The sequence below is a fragment of the Ipomoea triloba genome, chromosome 14 (genome assembly GCF_003576645.1).
Source record: "Ipomoea triloba cultivar NCNSP0323 chromosome 14, ASM357664v1".
NCBI lineage: Eukaryota > Viridiplantae > Streptophyta > Magnoliopsida > Solanales > Convolvulaceae > Ipomoea > Ipomoea triloba.
Genome location: NC_044929.1, coordinates 2717569 through 2739161, shown reverse-complemented (window position 1 = coordinate 2739161; position 21593 = coordinate 2717569). Strand labels below are relative to the sequence as shown.

General features: G+C 33.5%; 1 protein-coding gene across 1 annotated transcript; it reads right to left on the bottom strand.

Moving 5' to 3' along the window:
- Positions 1–6204: 6204 nt before the first annotated feature.
- LOC116004220 lies at positions 6205–7655 on the bottom strand. The gene has a single exon (XM_031244180.1). The coding sequence runs from the start codon at positions 7380–7382 to the stop codon at positions 6396–6398; it is 987 nt and encodes a 328-aa protein (XP_031100040.1). The 5' UTR covers positions 7383–7655; the 3' UTR covers positions 6205–6395.
- Positions 7656–21593: the final 13938 nt, after the last annotated feature.

The following is a 21593-nucleotide window of genomic DNA, read 5'->3' as shown; positions in this document are numbered from 1 at the left end:
TGTGTTATGTTCTTTTCATATGCAACATTGTTTTGTTTTTAATTAATATACGCGATATGCACCAAATTAAAAATGAAAAAACATAATATAGTATAGCATTAAAATTTATCTACTAATTGAAATAGTTAAATTAGAAAATAATATAAAATGAAATCCTAGATATTAATCCGCTTTGTACCTGCCTATAGGCTATAGGCCATAGCTAAAAGAAAAATAGTCTTCATGTTAAGATTTGATTGATTGCTTCATGTCTTCATTTATTTTAAATCATTTAATACTATGCCTCCACGGGAGATTCCTATTAATTTTCTTTTCTTTGAGATCAATAACGCAGTCTCTAGTATTTGTAGACTTCTAGACTTTATTTTTTGAACATTGAAGTTTTAAAAAAAATGTGGGCCCACCAACTTCCGTGGGGCGAGTTAGGGTTGCATGAACCTTAGCATGCGGGCCTAACAAGCGGGCTGCAAAAACCTATCAAAAATTAGGTCTGTGGTGAGGCCGGCCCACTTTGACAATACTAACTTGGGGGTATGGGATTCTAATTCCATAAAAATGATAGAATTGTAATTTCATAAAATTTGCTTGCCTTCGAAATTAGGTGAGAGTGGAATTTTAATTTTCTCCAACCAAACTGTTTGTTAATTGCATTTTTCAAGTTTGAGTGTTAGTTTAGTGCTTAAGAACTTATTTATTGTTCATGTATAAGTTGGAAGGTCTATTTGACTCTTATTGCAATATAAAAATTGATAATTGAAAAACAAAGAATTCTATTCTTTTTTCTTTTTTTTTTAAAGTTATCAAATAATTTTGGAAAACACATTTAATTTTTAAAAATTTTATATTATCCCAATTTAAAAATATACATAACTTCACAACTAATTATTACTGATGGACGAGAGGCGCTTAGACCCAAGGTCAATTAGGTTAGGAAGTGGAGATCTAAGAATAGTAATTGAGTCCAAGGGAAAATCAGAATTCATGGACAATATTTTTGGGGCTTAAATAGGAAGAGAAGAAAGATAAAGGTGCGAAGTGGGTTAAGAAGTAGACTTAAAGATGTTTGGGTGCAAATGTTAAAGAAGTGGGGTCTGAAGTGAGACAAGGTAGAGAGTTAAGGGGGTAAGAGTGTAAATATTGAAGGGATGGGTATTAAATGAAAATGGAGGAGAAAGTTTGGGAGTAAAAGTGTGACAATACATAAAATTTTGGGATCGCAAGGTACAGATAAAGGCGTTGAGAGTGCATTTTGCAAAAAAAAAAAAAAAAAACATTCAAGAAAAATGGAGAAAAGTGAGGACATATTTGGCCCTTACTAGGCCAATAGAAGTACTTGCTAGGAGAGGCTAGTGGCCACTTGCCACAATCTACTATGATGGGATCTTGGCCGATGGTTGTTGTGGAAAGCGGTGCAACTAGTTGAGATTTGCGAGTGGTGTTTTACAATTTGGTAGGTAGTTCGATGGCTTGGTAAGAGAATCTAGTAGCTAGGTTGGATACCTGTGTAGCTAGGAATCATCCTCAAGTATTATAGTCCACATGTTTCCTCGAGATTTTCTGCTCCAAATATATTATAAATGGGAGGTCTGCCCCCTTTAGCCATCGCCATTAGCGCTCTCACATCTACTAGTCTTTTAGTCCCTTATCTTCCTAACCAATTATCCTCACTAGTCATCCAAGTAGACATCCTCACCAATCATCATCAATAACATACATTCATACACTTTTGGCGTGTAAAGAAGTGCTCTCTTGGATGAAAAGTCGAGGCTATAAAAGGTAATAGCGGAGATTGATTGTCTCAACATTTCAAACATAATTAATCGAAGTTTAGCTAATTCATCCCATGCTAACCTAGTTTTAGAAGAGTGTGTTTGTCTAGTTCAATCTTTAGGCAATACTTTAGTTAGACATGTGCAACAATCATCGAACCACGTAGGTCACACCTTAGCAAAGACTACTTATTCTCTATCTGGTCTTATGTGTTTGTCGGGATTACGAGCTTTATGTATTCTTGACTTGATGCAATAATATTTTCTTTAGTTGCTTTTAATAATAATAATAATAATAATAATAAAATTTCAATTAATTTCATATTGTTTTGTACATGTTCAAATAATGACACTTAAGTATACAAATAATGAACCTTAAGCATAATAATAATGAACATTCAATTTATTTCATACTCCGTATTATTTAACTTTACACATGTTCAAATAATTAACTTACAATATATAAATAATGAATCTATACAATACATAAATAATGAACCTTATGGCATGTAACAACATTTTTATTAATTTTCGGTAACAGCATTAATGCCGCAACTATCACTTTTTAATTAGCTAAAATGTTGTGCCATTGGACTATGGCCGTCTACCCGTATAACCATTGTGTCCCATACGTGGCAATTTATATCGTGCACCACGGTGCACAATGCATTATACACTCCGTATCAAAATGTTAGGATATGAGTTCTGTGTATTATAGGTAATGGTTTTGTGTATTTTAGGCAACCGTTCTGTGTATTCATGTTAGTAACACATGTTGTGATGTGTTTGTGCATTCGAATGTTTAGGAGGATGAGTTTTGTGTATTTTGTGTCAATGTTCTGTGTATTCATGTTATTAATACAGGTTGTGATGTGTTTGAGCATTCGAATGTTAGGAGGATGTGTTCTGTGTATTTTGTGTCAATATTCTGTGTATTCTAGGCAAACGTTCTGTGTATTCTATGCAAACGTTCTGTGTATTCTAGATAAAGATTATGTGTATTATAGATAATGAATTCGCTGGAGTCATTCGCGTTCGCGTCCGCGTCCACTAACATCGAAACGCCGTCGTTTTGGACCAAGGTCCACAATGCACTGTGGACCCTGGTCCACGATATAACGATTGCCTATACCTATTGACGGCTGCTTTGGGAACGTGATCTAGCTTGATTAGCCCAAATCAGATGACGAGATGTTCTGAGTAAGCCCTCGCAAATTATACTGTGGATCATGGTCCAAAACGGTGTCGTTTCTTTTAATGAAAACAAACAACACTCGTCCGCGCCGTTATGAGTAAAGTAACTCTATTTTTGTAACATATTCAGTTTCATTTTATATACACTGTTGTTTCATTTCAATACAACTACAGTTTAATTTCAATATAACTACAGTTTCATTCGACATTATACACTCAAATATGTGAAATTGGTTTCATTTTGTATACACTATTGTTTCATTAGAACACAACTAAAGTATCATTTCGATATAACTACAGTTTCATTTGACGATATATACTCAAATATGTGAAACTGTTATTCAGGTTCATTTTATATTCACTGCAGTTTCATTTCAACATAACTACAGTTCATTTCAATTCAACTATAGTTTTATTTGATAATATAAAAACAAATGTGAGGCGGTTTCATTTTAGATAAAGTGTAGTTTCATTTACGGGGTCCCGTTAAGATGTGACCGTATCGCGGTTTTTGGACCCTATACAATACATTATCTTATCCTAGAATTTCATTATTCAAAATACATTATTATAATTCATAAAATATATTATCTTACTCCAGAATGTTCATTATTTTATAACACACACAAAACAAAGAATTACTTTAAACATCAAAAGAACGTTGTTTTAGATCGTGGTCTACACTATTGTGCGGACCACGGTCCACATAATACTTTGACCATGGCATCCTTTGAATTAAGAGTCACATTTTGGATATTTTATTGTGGGCATGAAATTGGGCTTTCAAGCCCAAAATGGTCTTGGACTGAGCAGTGAGTTGTGCCCGCCAGCATTAAGGAACAAGATTTAGAGTTTGGGCAAATTATTGTGTGGACCATGATAAAATGTACATTTTTAATATACTAAATGTACATTATTTTTATATTGAATGTGCATTATTTGATAGTATGGTCCACACAGCTGTGTGGACAATAATGATTGTAGAGTTTGGGCCCTATTCCCATTAGGTCCTTTTTTTTTTTTTTTGAAGAAAATTTTCCATTAGTCCTATTCATTAACAATTGTTATATTATGGACTAGGGTTTGTATTACATTATAAATCTTGATTTAAAAATTATGTTTCTCCCGTTAACACATTTTGTACCTACAGCTAACGATTTGTGCGCCTTAATATATTATATGTCTGCAGTTAACATATTTTTTACATGCAATTAACAATTTATGTGTACATAGTTATCATATTATGTGCCTATACTTACTATGTAATATGCCTTAAAATTGTTAATAATTACAAAAAACATTAATTGCAGATACAAAATATATTAATTGTTTTATATTATTTCATACCGTACAATTCATTTTTTTGTGGGATCTTTTTCCCACGAGAAGTAATAAGAAAAATGATAGAAAGGTATGTCTAGATCGCGGATAAATAAAAATTTTATTGATAAGACTTTTTTAATTGTAACCAATATCTTATTATGAATAATTTTGACAACTTCGAGAGAAAAAGAGGTATTTACCTATTACAGAGATTGCGCGATTTGATTCTAAGTACAAAATTTAAATATTAATTTTAAATTAAGGTCTACAATGCAATATAGACCAAATGATCCATTTTATAATTTGTCATTAACTAACATTCTTAAAAATTAAACCAAACACCTTTCTCTGATGCTCAACTTCGGCTTCCACTGCCGGCCTCCGGCCGGAGCTCTAATGGAGCTTTGAGCCGGCGATTTTGGTCACCTTCTACGTTTGCTCTCGCCCTTCTTCCTCCCCGACCACCGTCGTAGCTCCGTCCGCCTCCAACCACCGCCACGGATATTCTTCTTCAGTTTTCTCTCCCTTTGAATAAAATAATAGTAGGTAGGTATTGGGGTTTGTGTTGGTAGTCTTGAGCTCCCAACCCTACTTTGACTTTACCCACTTTTTATTTTCTCTATTATTGTGTTTTCCTCTCGTTACTTTCACGAGCATTTTTCCTCTTTTTCATCTCGTTACTTTCACGAGCTTTTCATTTTCATTAGCATAAATCGTTTAGTTTGGTTTCGGCAAGTGTTGATCTTATCATGGGCGAGCAAAAAAGAATGATGACGAAGACCCAGATCTTTGATGAAGCTTTAAGTTCCCTGAAGGAATATAGCTTCCTAGTTATGAAATAGTCTGCGATTCAAGTTTTCTATAGCATAGTTAGAAAAGTTGTTTCTATATCTAACTGTAAGGAATGGTTTACCATTTCATTGATCACTGATGTAATCGTTTTATGTTATGAATTAATGGAATAGCTACGTTTACCTTCAAAAAAAAAAAAAAACATTCTTAAAAATTGTCAAGTAGTACTCAAAAAGAAAAGAAAAAAAAATCTTCAATTTCCTTTACCATATTGAGCCTTATGTTAATGGGCAAATTATACCATGGACTACGTCTATATTACATTATAAACCTTGATCTAAAATAACATTTATATTATATATTCAGCCAAAGATTTTATGGTCTAGTGGCACCCGATTCAGTAAATATGTCGTGGACTAAGGTCCACCTACCTGGGTCCAATACGACGTCGTTTTACAATTTAAAAAAAAAAAGAAAAAAATTAACGGCGACTCCTCATCGCAACAGAACACAAACTCTACATTCACAAACCCTATACTTCACATTCACAATTTGAAAACTCCACATTCACACATTACAGGGCTATATGTTTAGTAAATATATTATCACTGTTATGCATTCACACATTCAAACATCTATATTCACAGGTCCTATACTCCATATTCACAACTTGGGGACTCCACATTCACACATTTCAGGGTTATATGTTTAATAATTTTTTAAAAAAAAAAAATATATAGTGAAACGGGACCCAAGTCCACCTTACAATTTGCGCACCCGATTGCACCCTCCATTTGATATGGATTGGTTGCTATGAACAGATATTACATTGTAACATAATCAATAGTACTCAAAAATAATTACTCGTATATGTTTACAATTAATAGATTATGGGTTTATTTCGAAAAAAGAAAAAAGATTATGGGTTAATAAATAAATTAAAAGCCTATAATATCTTAACAACATATACATAATATGTTAAAAGCTGAACAAATAATATGCAATTAACATACACGTAGCAATTTATGCTGGATCAATCCATGGTTAACAATTGAAGTTATTGGCAAGTTGTTGAGACAAGAAGAGTTGGATTCATGGCAGAATCCCAAGGAAGATGAACATAAAATTTGGAAGAAAGAAGCATATTTCTATTTACTTTGTCACCACTACAAGGCTTTTTTGTATTCACTTGAAGACTTTCTAAAACTACTAATTAATCAAAGAAACATAAGAGAGAAACAGATGGATGATGGAAACATTGTTGTTGATAATGGTTTGTTTTTTTTTCTTGTTCTCAAGATTTTGATTTTGAAGAAATTAATAATATTTATCATCTTTTTTACTTGCACTTCTTCTCCCAGAGCTTTGCCTGGATATCCATTTCCACACTCTGTTTCCTTTCCCACTCCTCTTCATTCCCTTATCAAATTCATTCCCATTCCCATTCCCTGTGATTCTACAAGAACCGAATAGCATTCCATTCCCAGATGGTTTCATGGTGGAGAGTGAAATTGCAGAAGAGGAGTCATGATCTGATGCATTGCTGAGCCTAAGAGAGGAAGAAAGGTCGAGTTTTATGTCAATGAAGGCCGATTCATCCATGGCGCTGAAATCGCTCTCTTTTACAGGGAATACGCTTCTTGGGAATGGGAAATTGGCCTTTTCTCCTCCGCCGCCGCCTCGGAATCCGCTTTTCCTTGGCTCCTCGCCGTCGAACAGAACTCCGCCGGTGACATCTGAAATCTTGGCGCTGGAGAATCGGTACTGATCGGAGCCTTCGTCTCGGAAGCTGCACAGAGAGCGAGATCTTGACACACGCATTTCGTCGAACACCTGGTGGGCGTGATCGTGATCGTCGTCGTCTTCCTCCTCTTCTACCTCATCGGAATAGCTCTTTTCCCTCTTGCTTGTCCCTCTTGCGAACAGCCGCTTGATCTTCCAGAATCCATTGCTGCTCTTCTTGATCTCCACGCAGCTGCTGCTGCTCCGCCGCAGCACAATCACCTCCTCCGCCGCCGCCGTCTTCTCCCTCCGCCGCCGCGGCGGCGGCGGCGGCGGCCCCTGATCCGCGCCCTTCTCGTTCTCGATCAAGAACGAGATCCTGGAAGAGGAAATATCAGAGCAAGAACACGACGAGAGGCGCTGTTCCCCGCACTCGGAGCAAACCAGCTTCACGAGCCTGTCTTTGAGGCACTGAGGGCAGATTCCGACGGAGGAGCAAGACGGGTGTTTCTTGCACGGCATTTCAGTGAAATCTGTGAAGTTATTTCCCCCAATCTCCACAGCTTTTCCCCTGTCTCTCATTGCTGGCTGGGCTGTTGAATCCCCCAGAAAAAACAGAGCTTTCTTCTTTAATTTATCAGAGCAGGAGAGGAAAGAAAAAAGGGGAAATGAAGAAATGAACGGAGCTAGTAGTGACTTTTTTTTTTATTTGTGGGAGTTTTTTAGGGTTAGGGTTAAGGGTTAAGGGTAGGGAGACGTTAACTTTACGCTTTGTAGTGAAGAAACAGTGGTGATTGAAAAGAGAGGAGAAGAGTGTGTGTCTGTGTCTGCAGGTATCATTGTGTGGGGAAGAAGACATTTAGAAATTGAGTGAAGGAATGGAACAACCTGTCTTCTAATTCTTGCTTAAGTCCCACCACTTCTACCCCTCTACCATTCTCCCGTAATTCTCATTTTATGTGTCTGATTCAATTAATGATATCTAACAAAATGTTAAAGTACAATATTAAATTAGAGGCATTACAGATGTGATGAAGAAATTTGTATACACAAAATGTACAGATAGGGTGAAAACTATCTGGTTACACGCATGGCTGTCACATGTGGTATAAAATCCGTAATAAACTCTTCACTTGCAAGATGATTTTCTCACTTCTCTCCTCTAAGATGGCATTTTGTTCTTAAAAATCGTGAGTAATTCACTGATGTGGATGCTCTAACAATTTATCTCCTATAGCGCTCTTGGGCGTAGGTTATGAAGATTTAAGATTAATCTAGCGTAAACTGAGAAATCTCATATATCAAAAATGAAATTAGTCATTAGGGTCTAAGGAATGAAATTGGAGTAATTCAACTTTTAAAAAAAGAGTTTGATATAACCAAAATACATTTATTTTGTTAGGAAAGTAAACATATGTTAAAAATTCCTTCTATGTTCATTGTATCAAATTAAAAATAATAACTTTCATATCAAAATCAACTAAAATTATATTCCTTAATATCCTTAGAGCAACCCCAATAGGAATTTTTGCTCAGTTTTTTAGGAAGAAAAAATCATATGTGTTGTTTTTGAACAAATATGATGGTGATTTTTGAGTATTTTTCTCTTGCAAATGAATGTGTTTTTGTGGAGTCCATGGCGCAGAGTGGAGAGATGAAGAGACGTGGTTTACCACGTGAAGGGCATTACCTGCCCCCGGCATGGCATCTGGGCGCATAAACACATCGGTTTTTTCCTTTCCTTTTCTTTTTCTTTTTTTCTCTTCAATCTCATTTTCTCTTTCCTTGTTGGCACGGTAAAAAACCAGTTAAAATCCTTCATTATTGAGATTGCTCTTATGTTCCATTTTATATATAAGATTTATTATTTAAATGTCAAATGAGAGATATATTCTTTATTTGTGTATTTTCTTTAATATTGTCTCAAATTTTTAAAATTAAATGTCTTTTAAAAAACAATAATTTAAAATAATTAAGTAGTGCAACAATATAATTGTCTATTTTCTGGTCCCCTATTGTTAAAAGAATAGTAGCACAAAAGTCATAGATATGTAGGATTGAAAGCATCAATCAATCTATCAATATGTCATGCATGCTTAACTTTTCAAGATTTTCTTTCTTTTACTTCTCATACTTTTGTTGTTGGACAAGATCACAATTATGTATTTTTCTTCTTTTTTTTTCTTTTTCATTATTCTCATTCATACTAATAATAATTTTTTTAAATGGGTTTTTTTTTAGAAGAAAAAAAAGAAGAAGTAAGAAATGAGTAAGCATGAGGTAGAATAAGCAGAGTCCCATTTGTCCAGGTCTTTGGCAGGGGGCAGTCATCATGATTCATAAGAGATCTTGTGTCCTTCTCACTATACATCTTTGGCACGTGTCTGGCTGACATTTTTATTTTTCATTTGGTCCCACTATTGGTCATTTTTTAAGGTTTTGCCGCCGTCCGTTTTTAAAACATCAAAATTTCTAAGTCCCAACAGCTCAATCGGGCCTTCCACAATAGTTGTAATTTTGGTGTGGATTTTGAAGAGTTTTTGTAAGAGTGATTAGGAAAGAGAAAATGGAATGGAGGAAAAAAAAATAAAAGGAAAAAATAAAACAAAACTTAAAAAAAGAAAAAAAAAAAGGTTATTTACACGCCTAGGCGGGTGCGTGCACTAACTGCGCTCACGGATTGTGAGGTGCAGTTCTCCTCTCACAATGGGGCCCACCATGTCAGCATAAAATCCAATGCTTGCAGGAGAAAGAAACAGCCCAAAATTACCTTCTCCCAATTGTTAAAACACCATGCATTAATTTTAAGTACTGCAAAATCCCACCAAAATCTTCTTTTGGAGAAGGCCTTAGTCACATATATAAAGTTTGAGAATAATGATATGGGATCGAGTCTCACTAAGGAAAAACTCTGAGATTTCTTGTACATAGTAAACAAATGTCTAGCTTTCATGTTCAGCAGAGTCCTTTTGGAAACAACAACAAGAAGATTGAAATTTTTGAAGAGAAAAGTATTTAAAAGTCTTATGATTCTCAAGACATCAATCTTATTTTTCTTTCTTATATTAATGTTCATGACTTAATTTAAAATTTACAAAACTTTATGCAAGATAATTTCACTGAGTTGAGATTGATTTTAAATATCTATGCGAAGAGAACACTCTAGTTCCTCACATCTTGGGCAAAGCAAGCTGCCCCAACCCTTGAATGCTCCAATTGATTAGCCTTGCTTCAAGCTAAGGCTCCCTTGGATTAAGGATGAATTCAATTATAGGTCAATGCTAGTAACTCAAGTGTTCAAATTTAAATTCAAAGATTAATTTTGAGACTCTTTAATTTAGCCTCATTTTGGAAAGCGAAAATTCTCAATCCAAATGACTAAAAAGTTCTTAACTCTTGTTGAGAAGACAATCATCTCATCGCTTTCAAGAGTAAATGCTTGATTTTTTTTTCCTAAGAACACTTTTTTTTTTCAGAATAATTGTTGACGCTATTGCCAACACCTGAAATCATAGTGAATGTTTCACTATGGGTACGTGCCTTTTAACCAATCCACTTGATATCATAATGAGCACATGTTGAGTGCCAACATTCACTAGTGTATCGATTCGTGAATCAACGTTCACCAAAACACCATCTTGTGAATTTGCAATGTTGATGGAAATATCATTTCCAACGTTGCAACCTTTTACTGGTGTGTCGACACTCGAATATGCACCACAAGCAACATTCACATTTTCACCGTCAACATTGATGTTAGTGAAATCCATCGACTTATTCAATTATATCGATTTTAAGAATATATAATAACTTAATAAAATAATAAAATAGTGGGATTTATAATATTTCTTAGAAATAATCCCAAAAAATCAGCGATACAAAAAAAAATCCAAGTCATGTATAAGACACACTTTCCTTACAACCAATTCACAACCCTCTGATGGTGTTAGGAACATTATTGTAGTGTTAGTCTCACATGATAAAATGAATTTACAATAATATAGTACTCTTGGGAAACAAGAATGACAGGTAGAGCACAAGAAATTTTAAGGAACGTTTGGGCATAAGTTTTGAGTGTAGGGACAACGTTTCGGAATAGAAAAGTAGTTTTCAGCATGCGAACACTATAGTACTTATAGGAGATTATTGAAATCATAACATTAATATGGTGTGCGATTATGGAATTAAGTGCAGTTAATTCTTAAACTAGTCATAATTAACTCTTTCCATATCTGTTACACCAAGAGGTGCACCCAAATGGTACGCCCGAGAAGTAAAAATCCACTTCTCGGAAGCAACTGAACCAAGAAGTCATTCTTGGATTGTGTCGAGAAGTTGCTTCTTGGTCTCAAGTGGCCGAGAAGCAACCCTATTTAGTTTGAAAATTTATTCAAATAGATGGCATAACTTAACCCGTATGTGCTATCAATTTTCGGGTGACATTCATGTACTCAAGTCATGTGTGCACACGAGTCAGGCATTCTCATGCTCATTTTGTGATTTGCACTCACGCGGGTGAAAGAGAATATTTATGTTATATAATTCTAGCTCCTCTAAAAAGGGGAGTTATATAAATGTGGGATAAAGGTTTATTCCAAGCCTTTCCCATAACCAATTTTCCAACTCAAATGAGTATACTTTGAGAATCATTTTATCATTCACTCAATATTCATTTTGAGCGTACAATATATCAATTTCTTTGTTTCACTTAGAAAAAACTTGAATCCAATTTGACTCTACCTAAATTGAGAGTAAACTCGACAAAATTTTTTATATAAAATAATAATTTACAATGTCATTTTTGCTAAAATTTCTAACAGTTAAAACATTTTGTAAATTTCATTAATTCAATTCGGCTTTCAATCAAATTAATTGAATGAAAACTCTACTGTTAAGCCATTACGATCCCCAATAGTTAAAGCCTTAGAGTTCTGCCTTATTCGAATCAAACGGATTCTTTGAATTCAAAAACACAAAGAGAAAGTAAAAGCAAAAAAGGAAAAAAAGGTATTAAAAAAAAAGAAAAAAAAAGGACAAGAACATGTCATAGACATGCATCCAATTCCCCTTGTAGTAATCTAGTAATTAAATCTGCACTTCAGTAAACATAACAAATGGGAAATTATGTTTCTGAGATATACAAGGACCTATATGTTTCATAATAATGTAATATTTAATATAAATTAAAACACAAATTTTAATGAGGTATACGGTAGAAAATATATCTATTGATGATAAGTACAATGCTTAAATGCCAGGTCTATAGGCCGAGCCTGATATATATAAGTCTGACCTGTTTAGTTTAATAGGCTTTTAAAATTGGCTCAAACCTGACCTTTTTACTAAACGAGCTAAGCCTAACGAGGCTTTAATTAGGCCCGGACATAGGCCCATACAAGAGGTCTGGCCTATTCACACACCTATATTGAGCCGACCCGACCAGACCTGTCTCACGGATGAGGATCCGTGAGATGGTCTCACACAAGTGTGGTCCAAATTATAATTAGATGTGTAGTATTGTAGTTCCAATTAAAGTTTAAAAATTTTGTTCAAATCAAACACATGTTAATTCTTAATATTTTTAAAATTTGGTAAAAAGATATAAAAAAGACATTGGCAATTTGGCACGGTAAAAATTGTCAATATTTGACATGTTTGCAGTTGTGTACGAAAATAAAATGTGGGTTTGCTATTAATTTGTGACCATATATGTTATATGGGCCAAAGCCTAGGGTTGACTAATGCTGTAATGCACACATCACTTTCGTAGCAAGAAAAAGACATTAGATAGAAGCTTTCTTTAACGTGTCGCAGAGAACTTGTTATGTATGTCTCTTCCCTTTGGAAAATCTGACTCAAAATTAAATCACTTGTTGATCTGTGAACCATAAAAGAATTGATTTGAAAGGGCCACAATTTTCTGCACTTCTGTTCGTGAAATTAATGTTTGATCGAGGATTTTGATTGATGTCATGCAAATGTTGTTGTTTTGGCCTCCATTGTCTGAATATAGAGATATCGAAGATCTACTGCCGATCAAGATTCAAGACATTCAACAAGTACTACGTACGGTGTAACAATTATTATTGGCATTTTCGTATGAGTTTGATAAATAATACAAAAACTAGTTTGATGATCATAAAGTTATAATTTATGAAAGTATTAATATATTTGACGGGTGTAGTCCACTCGACTTGCACGGACAGTTCAATTGATTCATGAGTGGTAAATTGTGGGTAAGGATACATGATCGAGTCTTTGACAATCGCCGTATGAGAATTCACTCAACGTAGTGGTGTCTTTGTGGGCACCAGCCACCAGGCACCATTATTTACCTATCGATAGTCGGATTGAGGTGTGGGAGCCTTGTGGGTGAGGAAATTTCGAAAATTTACTGACTCTTTTTAGGTTAAGTTGAACTAAAAGAGATTCTACTATTTTGTAGGATTCGTGCGTACATAGTGGCTTGTTAGGGAACCGTATATGGGAATTGAATTGCTCCAGGGCCGGATTTTAGGGCGTGCAAGATGGGCAACAGCACAGGGCCCCAAAATTTTGGGGGCCCCTAGTCCAGCCCTGGGTCCAATAGTTAGTATGTGTATTTGCGTCAAATAATGCTAGAAGGATAGCTTTTTTTAAATAAAATATTTGTAGTTTGCATTATGTTTAAAATTTTGTTCATAGTAAATAAAGTTTGAATTTGTTTCATCTTTTTTACATTTTTCTCTTTGCAACTTTTTCTACAATTCGCAATTTATTTATACTTTGATAGGGCCTCACTCACTTGCCAGCACAGGATCATGCAAATTAAAAAGCCGGCCCTGAATTGCTCCTTAGAGGAGACCTTGTGCGGGGGAGGAAGAGCAAAAAGAAAAGGAAAAAAAAACGGCATAGTTAGTCCTAATACTCACTATTTATATTTATAGCCAAAGACCTTATGGTCTAGTGCTACCCGGTTGCACCCTCACATAGGGGGTGGGTTTGAGTTTCAGTGGAGGCAATATTGGTGAGAAAGTAGTTATGAACAGATACTACATTGTAACAGAGTCAATACTACTAAAAAAAAAAGCACTTTTTTTTTGCTAAATTCACTGAGTCTTTCTCCGTCTGTTTAACGGTTCGAGTCCACCCGCGTTCGGTCCGGGAAGCACGAGAGCTGGTTGTTAAGTAATAAATAGCATACAATATTATAAGGAGAACATATTTACTACTCTTCTCCCAAAGAACATAAGGAGAACATACTTAATAGCATACAACATATTTACTACTCGAGGCAATGGAGTGGTTGTTTAGAGTTTGATGAGTGTCAAATTTTACTTATTTTTAGGGTCTTTTGTAACAATTTTGGGATTGAATTTGTTCATTTAGTGGTTGAAATGTCTTGAATTGTGATGAATTGTGTTTAAGGATTATTTTGAGGCACTTTTATATTTTGTACGAAAATTGAACTAAAGCAAGGATGAATTGGACAAATTAAAAAGGAGCGAAAGTTGTAATAAAACTTATAGTCTGCTATTACGAGCTCTATTACGCACGTAATTCGATTCGTAGCATTCATGATCAGAAATACAATTCTGCTGTTAGGAGCGCAATTACGCTTGTAGCTTGGCTCATAGCAAGAAGCATCAGAAAGTCGATCAAATATGCTACTACGGATGGAGTTACGTGCATAGGGAGGCTTTGTATCAAAGATCATTAGAAACTTGATTCTGCAATTACAAATAGCATTACGCTCGTCATAGCTCGTGTAGTAGTCATCATCAGAATCATGGACTTGCTGTTACGAGGCTCATTACGCACATAATTGTCCTCGTAAGCAAGGAAATATGGAAACTATAAAAGGGGGAGTTTAAAATTTCAAAGGGACTTTTATTCTTTCTAGATTTCTCCTTAAACTAGTTGTGGAGCTCTTTTTCCCTTTTTGAATTTCAAATACTTTTAGCTTTCAATACTTGTTAATTACACTTTACAATTCCAAGATTTACTTTCTATTATTGCACATTTAGATCCAAGATTTAAAGAATTTCCATTATATTCAATATTTTCATAGATAAGTTTCCTTTCTTTTACATTTCCTGCACACTTGCACTATTGTATCGTGTTTTGATGAAATTGCCTTGTTGTTTTGTGTTTATGATGCACTTGTGCTTTTATTGTTGAATTCCTTGTCATTTCATTCCTTAGGATGCATGTGTGAGTACATTCTTAGAAGGGTGATAGGAATGTAGACTACGGTTTGGGGTCAATATGATCTTGAATTGGTTGATTAGGGAGATGAGACTTACCTACATAGCCTAGCTTCGTTGTCGGAATCAAGCCCAATGTAGTTCGATTTTACTTGCATCAATCACTTACCACTGAACGAAGCACCAAAAAATGACTTTTCTTTAGAATTGACTTTCTTATGATATTATATGATATTAGTAGTCTTTGTCTCTTGCGAGTTGCCTCAACTAGATGAGGCATGTCGATGATGGATATGAAATGTTAATTAGATAATATGATATTTGAAGCATTTCCACAGAAAGAGATCACTAGGTGAAGTCTCGTCCCTGTCTCCCTAGAACTTCGTTCCCTCAAGCTATTGGCCAATCAGTGAGAGTTTACTTTGCTGCTAATCGAGACTATCCTAATGTATTTCTAAGATAAGCCTTTGCAACCTATGTAAAATACACTATCAAGTTTCATTGATATCTTATATCCCCTATGTATGACTATGAACTCCAATATATGTATGGAATTTAACTTTTTAAATAATACTCAATAACTTGGGTCAAATGAGTTGAACTAGACACCATTATTCCATCAATATTAAAATGGTGATTTATCTTATAAAATATTATTATTAATCTTCTATTTTTCTCCCTAGTGTATGTACAAGTGATACCTTAGAGAATCATGTTTCACATCAATACAACAATATTATCATAATTTTCTATTAATACATAAATGCAACCACAACCTTTATACCATTAACAAGTAATTATAGTCAATTACAAAAACTCCCACACAAATGATTATATACTATCAAATTTGTCACAAGTGTATACTATCAACAAATTAATACATTAACGAAAACATATCACTCAATTAACACATTAAATATAATCTCATAACTCTTGTGCCTAGTCAAATGAGATAATATTTTCAAAATGAAGGAACCAGCTACTTATATCAATTCAAATAGACTAAGATACCCAATTCAAAATTTACTCTCTAAGTGCATGCAAAGAGTCTACGAGCATTCACAATATCATAGAGATATTTCCTTTCACATCATTACTAATTATGTATTTCATTATAAGAAAAATCAAATTTATCAATAAAAAATCTATATGAGCATCATATCAGTTAGAAATTTTGCACCATTTTTTAAGTGCAATGTAAAAGAGATAAAAATAAAAGAGAAAAAAAAATTTTGACCGTTGAAAACTTTATAGTGGCTGGCGGGCGTATGGAATACGCGCCTATTGAGGTAGACAGTGAGCGCCTGCAATCTTCTTTTTTTTTTAAAAAAAATAATTTCAGACAAAATTTTTGTTCGAGTAAACTTTCTCAAAAAATTTCATCGCACACCAGTTACTTTTACACCAAATTAAATTTTTTCTGCAAAAGATTAAATAAAAATCACTACTATGTATGTTCTAATAAATTACTCGAACTCGTAAATATTTAATTAATTAGCAATAAATTATGAGTGAATAAGTGGGTGCACGCCTGGCGTTGCAGCAATGGTAGTACCACGGTACCACCAGTCCACCTCCACTAGTCCTGCTATTCCTTAATGCTTAAGTTATACTATATATGTGTGTGTGTGTGTAGGGCATGATGGGGAAGGGCGCACGCGCCGAGCACGCCCTTTGCATTCTTCATTCATGCCTAAGCCAATTGTTTTCAGCAATCTACCATTCTTAAACTTTCCAAACTGTGTTCTAATCATTATGTTTTATTCCCTTTCATCCTTCCATCTCTTCCCCCTTAGCTTTGACTTCATGCATATATGGGTGCATCACTTACTCCTTTCTTTGTTAAATTCTCTCACAAAAAATCTGATGCATTAAAAAAGACAGATATATGCATACATAATGCAGTTATAATATGCATGGTTATAGATCCTTTTGGTAAATGACTGTTAGCTAACTTAGATGGTATAACTAGATAGTTGATTGTAGAAAAATATTTGATAAATTAGTTGTAAGCTGATAGTTGATAGCTGTTTGATATAATTTCTTTTTTCAAAAAGTTAATTGAACAACTTTTTGAATTTTAGCATTTTGAAATTACAAAAAATTGATTAACCAAACACTTATATTGATTTTTTTAACCAAGTCAAATAGCTAACTATTTTATCAAACAGGGTCATAGTAATTTACAAATCAGATTATGAATCATATATAGTAATGAAATTTAAAAACAATATAATAATGAATTTTTAAAAGAAGAGACGTGCATTGTTATATATTAAGGATTATATTTAATATAGAAAGCTAGTCAATGATATTAACTACCTACTTGGATGTAATTAATGGTACGAGAAACAAATTTCTTATATTTTTAAGAGATTTTTTATCTGACGCCAAAAAGGATAAATATGTACTTAAACAAATTCAGTAGATTTCTAGTCACTGGGAAAAAGAATCCTACCCCCTTATGTAACATTTACTTTTCTTGACATCATGAAATTTGATTAATAGTTGACCTGAACTTTCCTAAGTTAAATTAAAGATTCCATCAAACATGAGAATAAATTTTTCACCTTTTAAATCTTCAAGAAAGTTAGAATTTTCTTAACTACCAAATCGTCCCTCTTAAAATTAAGATATTTGAAATTTTGATATCAAATCACAAAATTAGAGTGAAGTGTATGATGGTTTGTTGGGTTAGTTCTATCATGGATCTTTGGCTTTTGGTAAGACAATCTACATGAAAATGGAAAGTGTACTGTTGAAAATAGAATTGATCTAATTTTCTATATATAAAAAATAGATTAAAAAAAAAAGATACACGTAAAAATTTATTATTAAAGGTCGGGTTTGAGGTATGATAATAAACAAAAGATTTCAAATTTTTGTGTGTGACACAATTAAGGATGATACATTGATACAATGAATAAGTTCTTAATGAGGAGATTTTTCAATATGCATGGGTGTATCAAACATGTGTCATTTCCAAATCTTTAATTGTGATGCATGTTTTGTCAAAAAAAACTTTTTGAATCATTAAAAACAAAATTGATCTAATCGTTTTTGTGTGCATATGGTTTATTTGTGGGAAATATTGAAATTTTATTTTATTAAATTCTACAATATATTTGACTAGATCACAAAACTTCTATGATAGTGATGATGATGATTAAGTAGAATTAAGGGAAGTAGCTACACTTTGTTTAACAAGTGGACAAGTCTACCGTACAATATCAACATGCATGTTGGGCTGCTTTAATTTGTCTGTCTTTTCATGGTCACCACATACTCTGTATAATGTTGAACATTTTATTTTTTATTTTTTTCCTTTTGAAATTTGGTTAGTAGTTAAATATGTTTTCAAGAAGAGAGTGCTACAAAAGCATGGGTCACATCAAAGTTATTATGCTATCAAAAATGTTGTTCGTGTGATGCTCAGAATGCCTCGTGCATGTATGTTCTTAGATTGTTCTTCAATTGCAATTGCTACTTCATCACTCTTTTTGGTTTTAATTCTAATTTTAAATTTTATATCTATTGTTATATATATATATATATATATATGCTCCTGATCAGGTGAGAACTTATAATTAGGTAAGGATCCTGTGGACTAATCTAACGGCTATGAATGCACAATAAACTGAGACCGGATGCACAACAAACTGAGACCAAATGCACAAAAAACTAAGAACGAATGCACAACAAACTGAGGGCGAAAAATTAAATCTATTGCATATAATTAATCACAACCATTAAATTATTTAAATCAAAGGATCAGATAAGTTCACAGGCTCCTCACCTAACTAAAAGTCCTCATTTGATCCTTAAACTATATATATATATATATATATATATATATATTAAAATGGTATAAGAGAGCTGTAAGGGGCACTATATATGTTAGCTCAGTTGATTCTTAAGTAGCATATTATCGATAAAGATGTATGATTAAATTTGGACAATTATAGTATAAGATCGAGTTTCACCGTCTTTATAAATGACTTTAATTAATTTTCTCATTTAATGAGTTACTCAATCAGACTATAATTTACTCATTCAAAATTTTTGATGTTGTAAGACCTGAGTATGACCCTTCATATTCCTCTGGGGAGACCAAAATTGCAGCTTCTGAAGAACTGTCATATAAAATTCACTATTAAAAACAGTTTCACCACTTTTTTTTAGGTCCTCATAGATTTTCCACAGCTTTTGTCGGCAAATTAAAAAGTTTATTTTACCTTTACTCCACTGCAATAATTTTTATATTTTTAATTATATTCTTGGTTTAAATTTGTATGTTTAAAATAATTCACTTTTAATTTTGAATAATTTCACGTTATGAAAATTTTCACCAAATTTTACTCTGTTTTATGTCTGTAATTAAAAGTGAGGAAATATATCTTGAGCTACATACGATTCCATACCAGAGCCTAATTAGATACGAGTCGTCTCAAGATCCAGGAGATTTCCTGACTTGGACCGACCAGAAAGCGCACTTGACTGACCCGGTTTGAAAGGATTATCGATGCTAAGGCTTAATGAGCCGCTTCCCACATTTTTCGAAGGTCAGTCTCGACCTGAATGCTCAACTGAGGATCGCCCACAGGTGCTTCACGCCTATACTAACCCCAACAATCTATTAATTGGACAGGTACATTCTCACATGTGTTCGTCCCTCCTTAGCCGACTGGGCTACCTAGTGCATGTAGGGAACGTGGCACGCATGCCGACCTCTCGGCATGTGTTCGTTAGAACTCCCTATAAATACCCCGTGAGACACATGATTAAGGGACCTTTTGACAATTTTCATACTATTGCTACCAGCTCAGGAACCTCTGACCACATTTGTCTCTCTCTCGAGCCCCACATCATTTACTAAAAGATATATGATCGTATTTCAATACACTTACCGACTAAATACTAGTACAAGTATGGATACTTGGTGAAATTTACCACATCAAAAAATATTTTAGACTAAAAGTAAAATGTTATTTTACATTCAAGAATTAAATATGAGAAAATAAAGCTATAGTTTTTTTTTAATACAACTAAAACTCTATTAGATTGTAGTTGTAGTATCTGTTCAAACATACTTTCTCAACCTATTGGAGCACAAAGAGTCAGTATCACCTCCACTGAGGCCCTCCGAACTCATGACCTCCCATATAAGAGAGTCGCTACTCTGCCATCTGAGAACAAGGTGCTTACCGCTATAGTTGAGAGAACTAAATTGAAACGAGCACTAATTACCAACATGGCATAATCTAGTGAATATTTGATTTTCTTTCACCTAAAAGATATGCAATAATGTTCATTATCATGAGAAAAAAATGACGATTTTAGTTCATTATATAATTAACAGCAATTTTGATTTTCAAATAGCCTCCTCAATATATAATTAATCATGATATTAGCTCACCCCAATTTTATTTTACTTTGACCTTTTCTACATTTCTTATGAACTAAAAGTGCACTTGCCAAAGGCCTTGTGGTCAAGCGGTACCCGGTGTATACTACATTGTAACCGAGTCAGTAGAACTCAAAAAAAAAAAAAAAAAAAGTGCACTTAATCGGCCAGAGCTGTAGCCTCTCAGATTCTCATTTCTAGGATTTTGAACCTCCCGATTTGTATTCGTTCGTTACTTACAGATTAATAATAGCTTTAATTTTTGCTTTAAAAAAAAAAAAAGTACTTAATCAATTCTCTTTTTTTTATATAAGTGATCTAACCCCATTAGGTGGGAGAGAATATAATCAATATATCATACCATTTAACCCATTTTCATAATCCTCCAATATCATGTTCATATCATACAAATTCCAACAACCAATTATTGTTAATCAAGTAAGGGAAATTAAGTTTCAAAACATCAATATTAGTTATTCCCTGTTTATATATATGCAGCAAAAATTATGAAGTTTGATTAACCCAAGCTACCATAGGTCCATATTGCTCTAATATATACTTTTGGAAATGGGAAATGACACTTTTAATAATTAAATTATAAAGAAACAATGTAGTGAAATTGCAATTCCCCCGTTAAACATGGCAATTTGAGTGGTCAAAAAATTATGTTGTAATTGAATTGCAACTACATCCAACCAAACAAGATTTCAATATATTTCATATTTATTTATTATTATTAGTATTAAAATTAAAATCACCTTAAAAGCCTTTTATGTGGCAAGCATCTATGTGATAATCCATTGGTTGTAGAAAGGGAGGTCAAATGTGCACTTTACTTGATTAGTAGCTCAAGAAATAAAGGATCCTCCTCCGCAATCATTATATTCCCACTTTTTAATACTATATTCAATTCCATTTTATTTCTAATTTTTAATTTGATTGATTAATATTGATTTTTGAAAAGTTGAATTAGCATATTGCATATTATTAAATTAAAAATTAATTAATTAAAAAATACTCCATCCGTTCCATTTTATCTGTCATACTATCAAACCAACTCTTTCTTCTTTGTTTATTTTTCTTTATTATTTTTTTACTTATTTTTAAATTTAATTTTTTGTGTATAATAATACTTTTAGTGTAATTTCTAAATATGTAAACTTTGTATATTAATATTAAATTTAACATTATAAAAAATTGAAT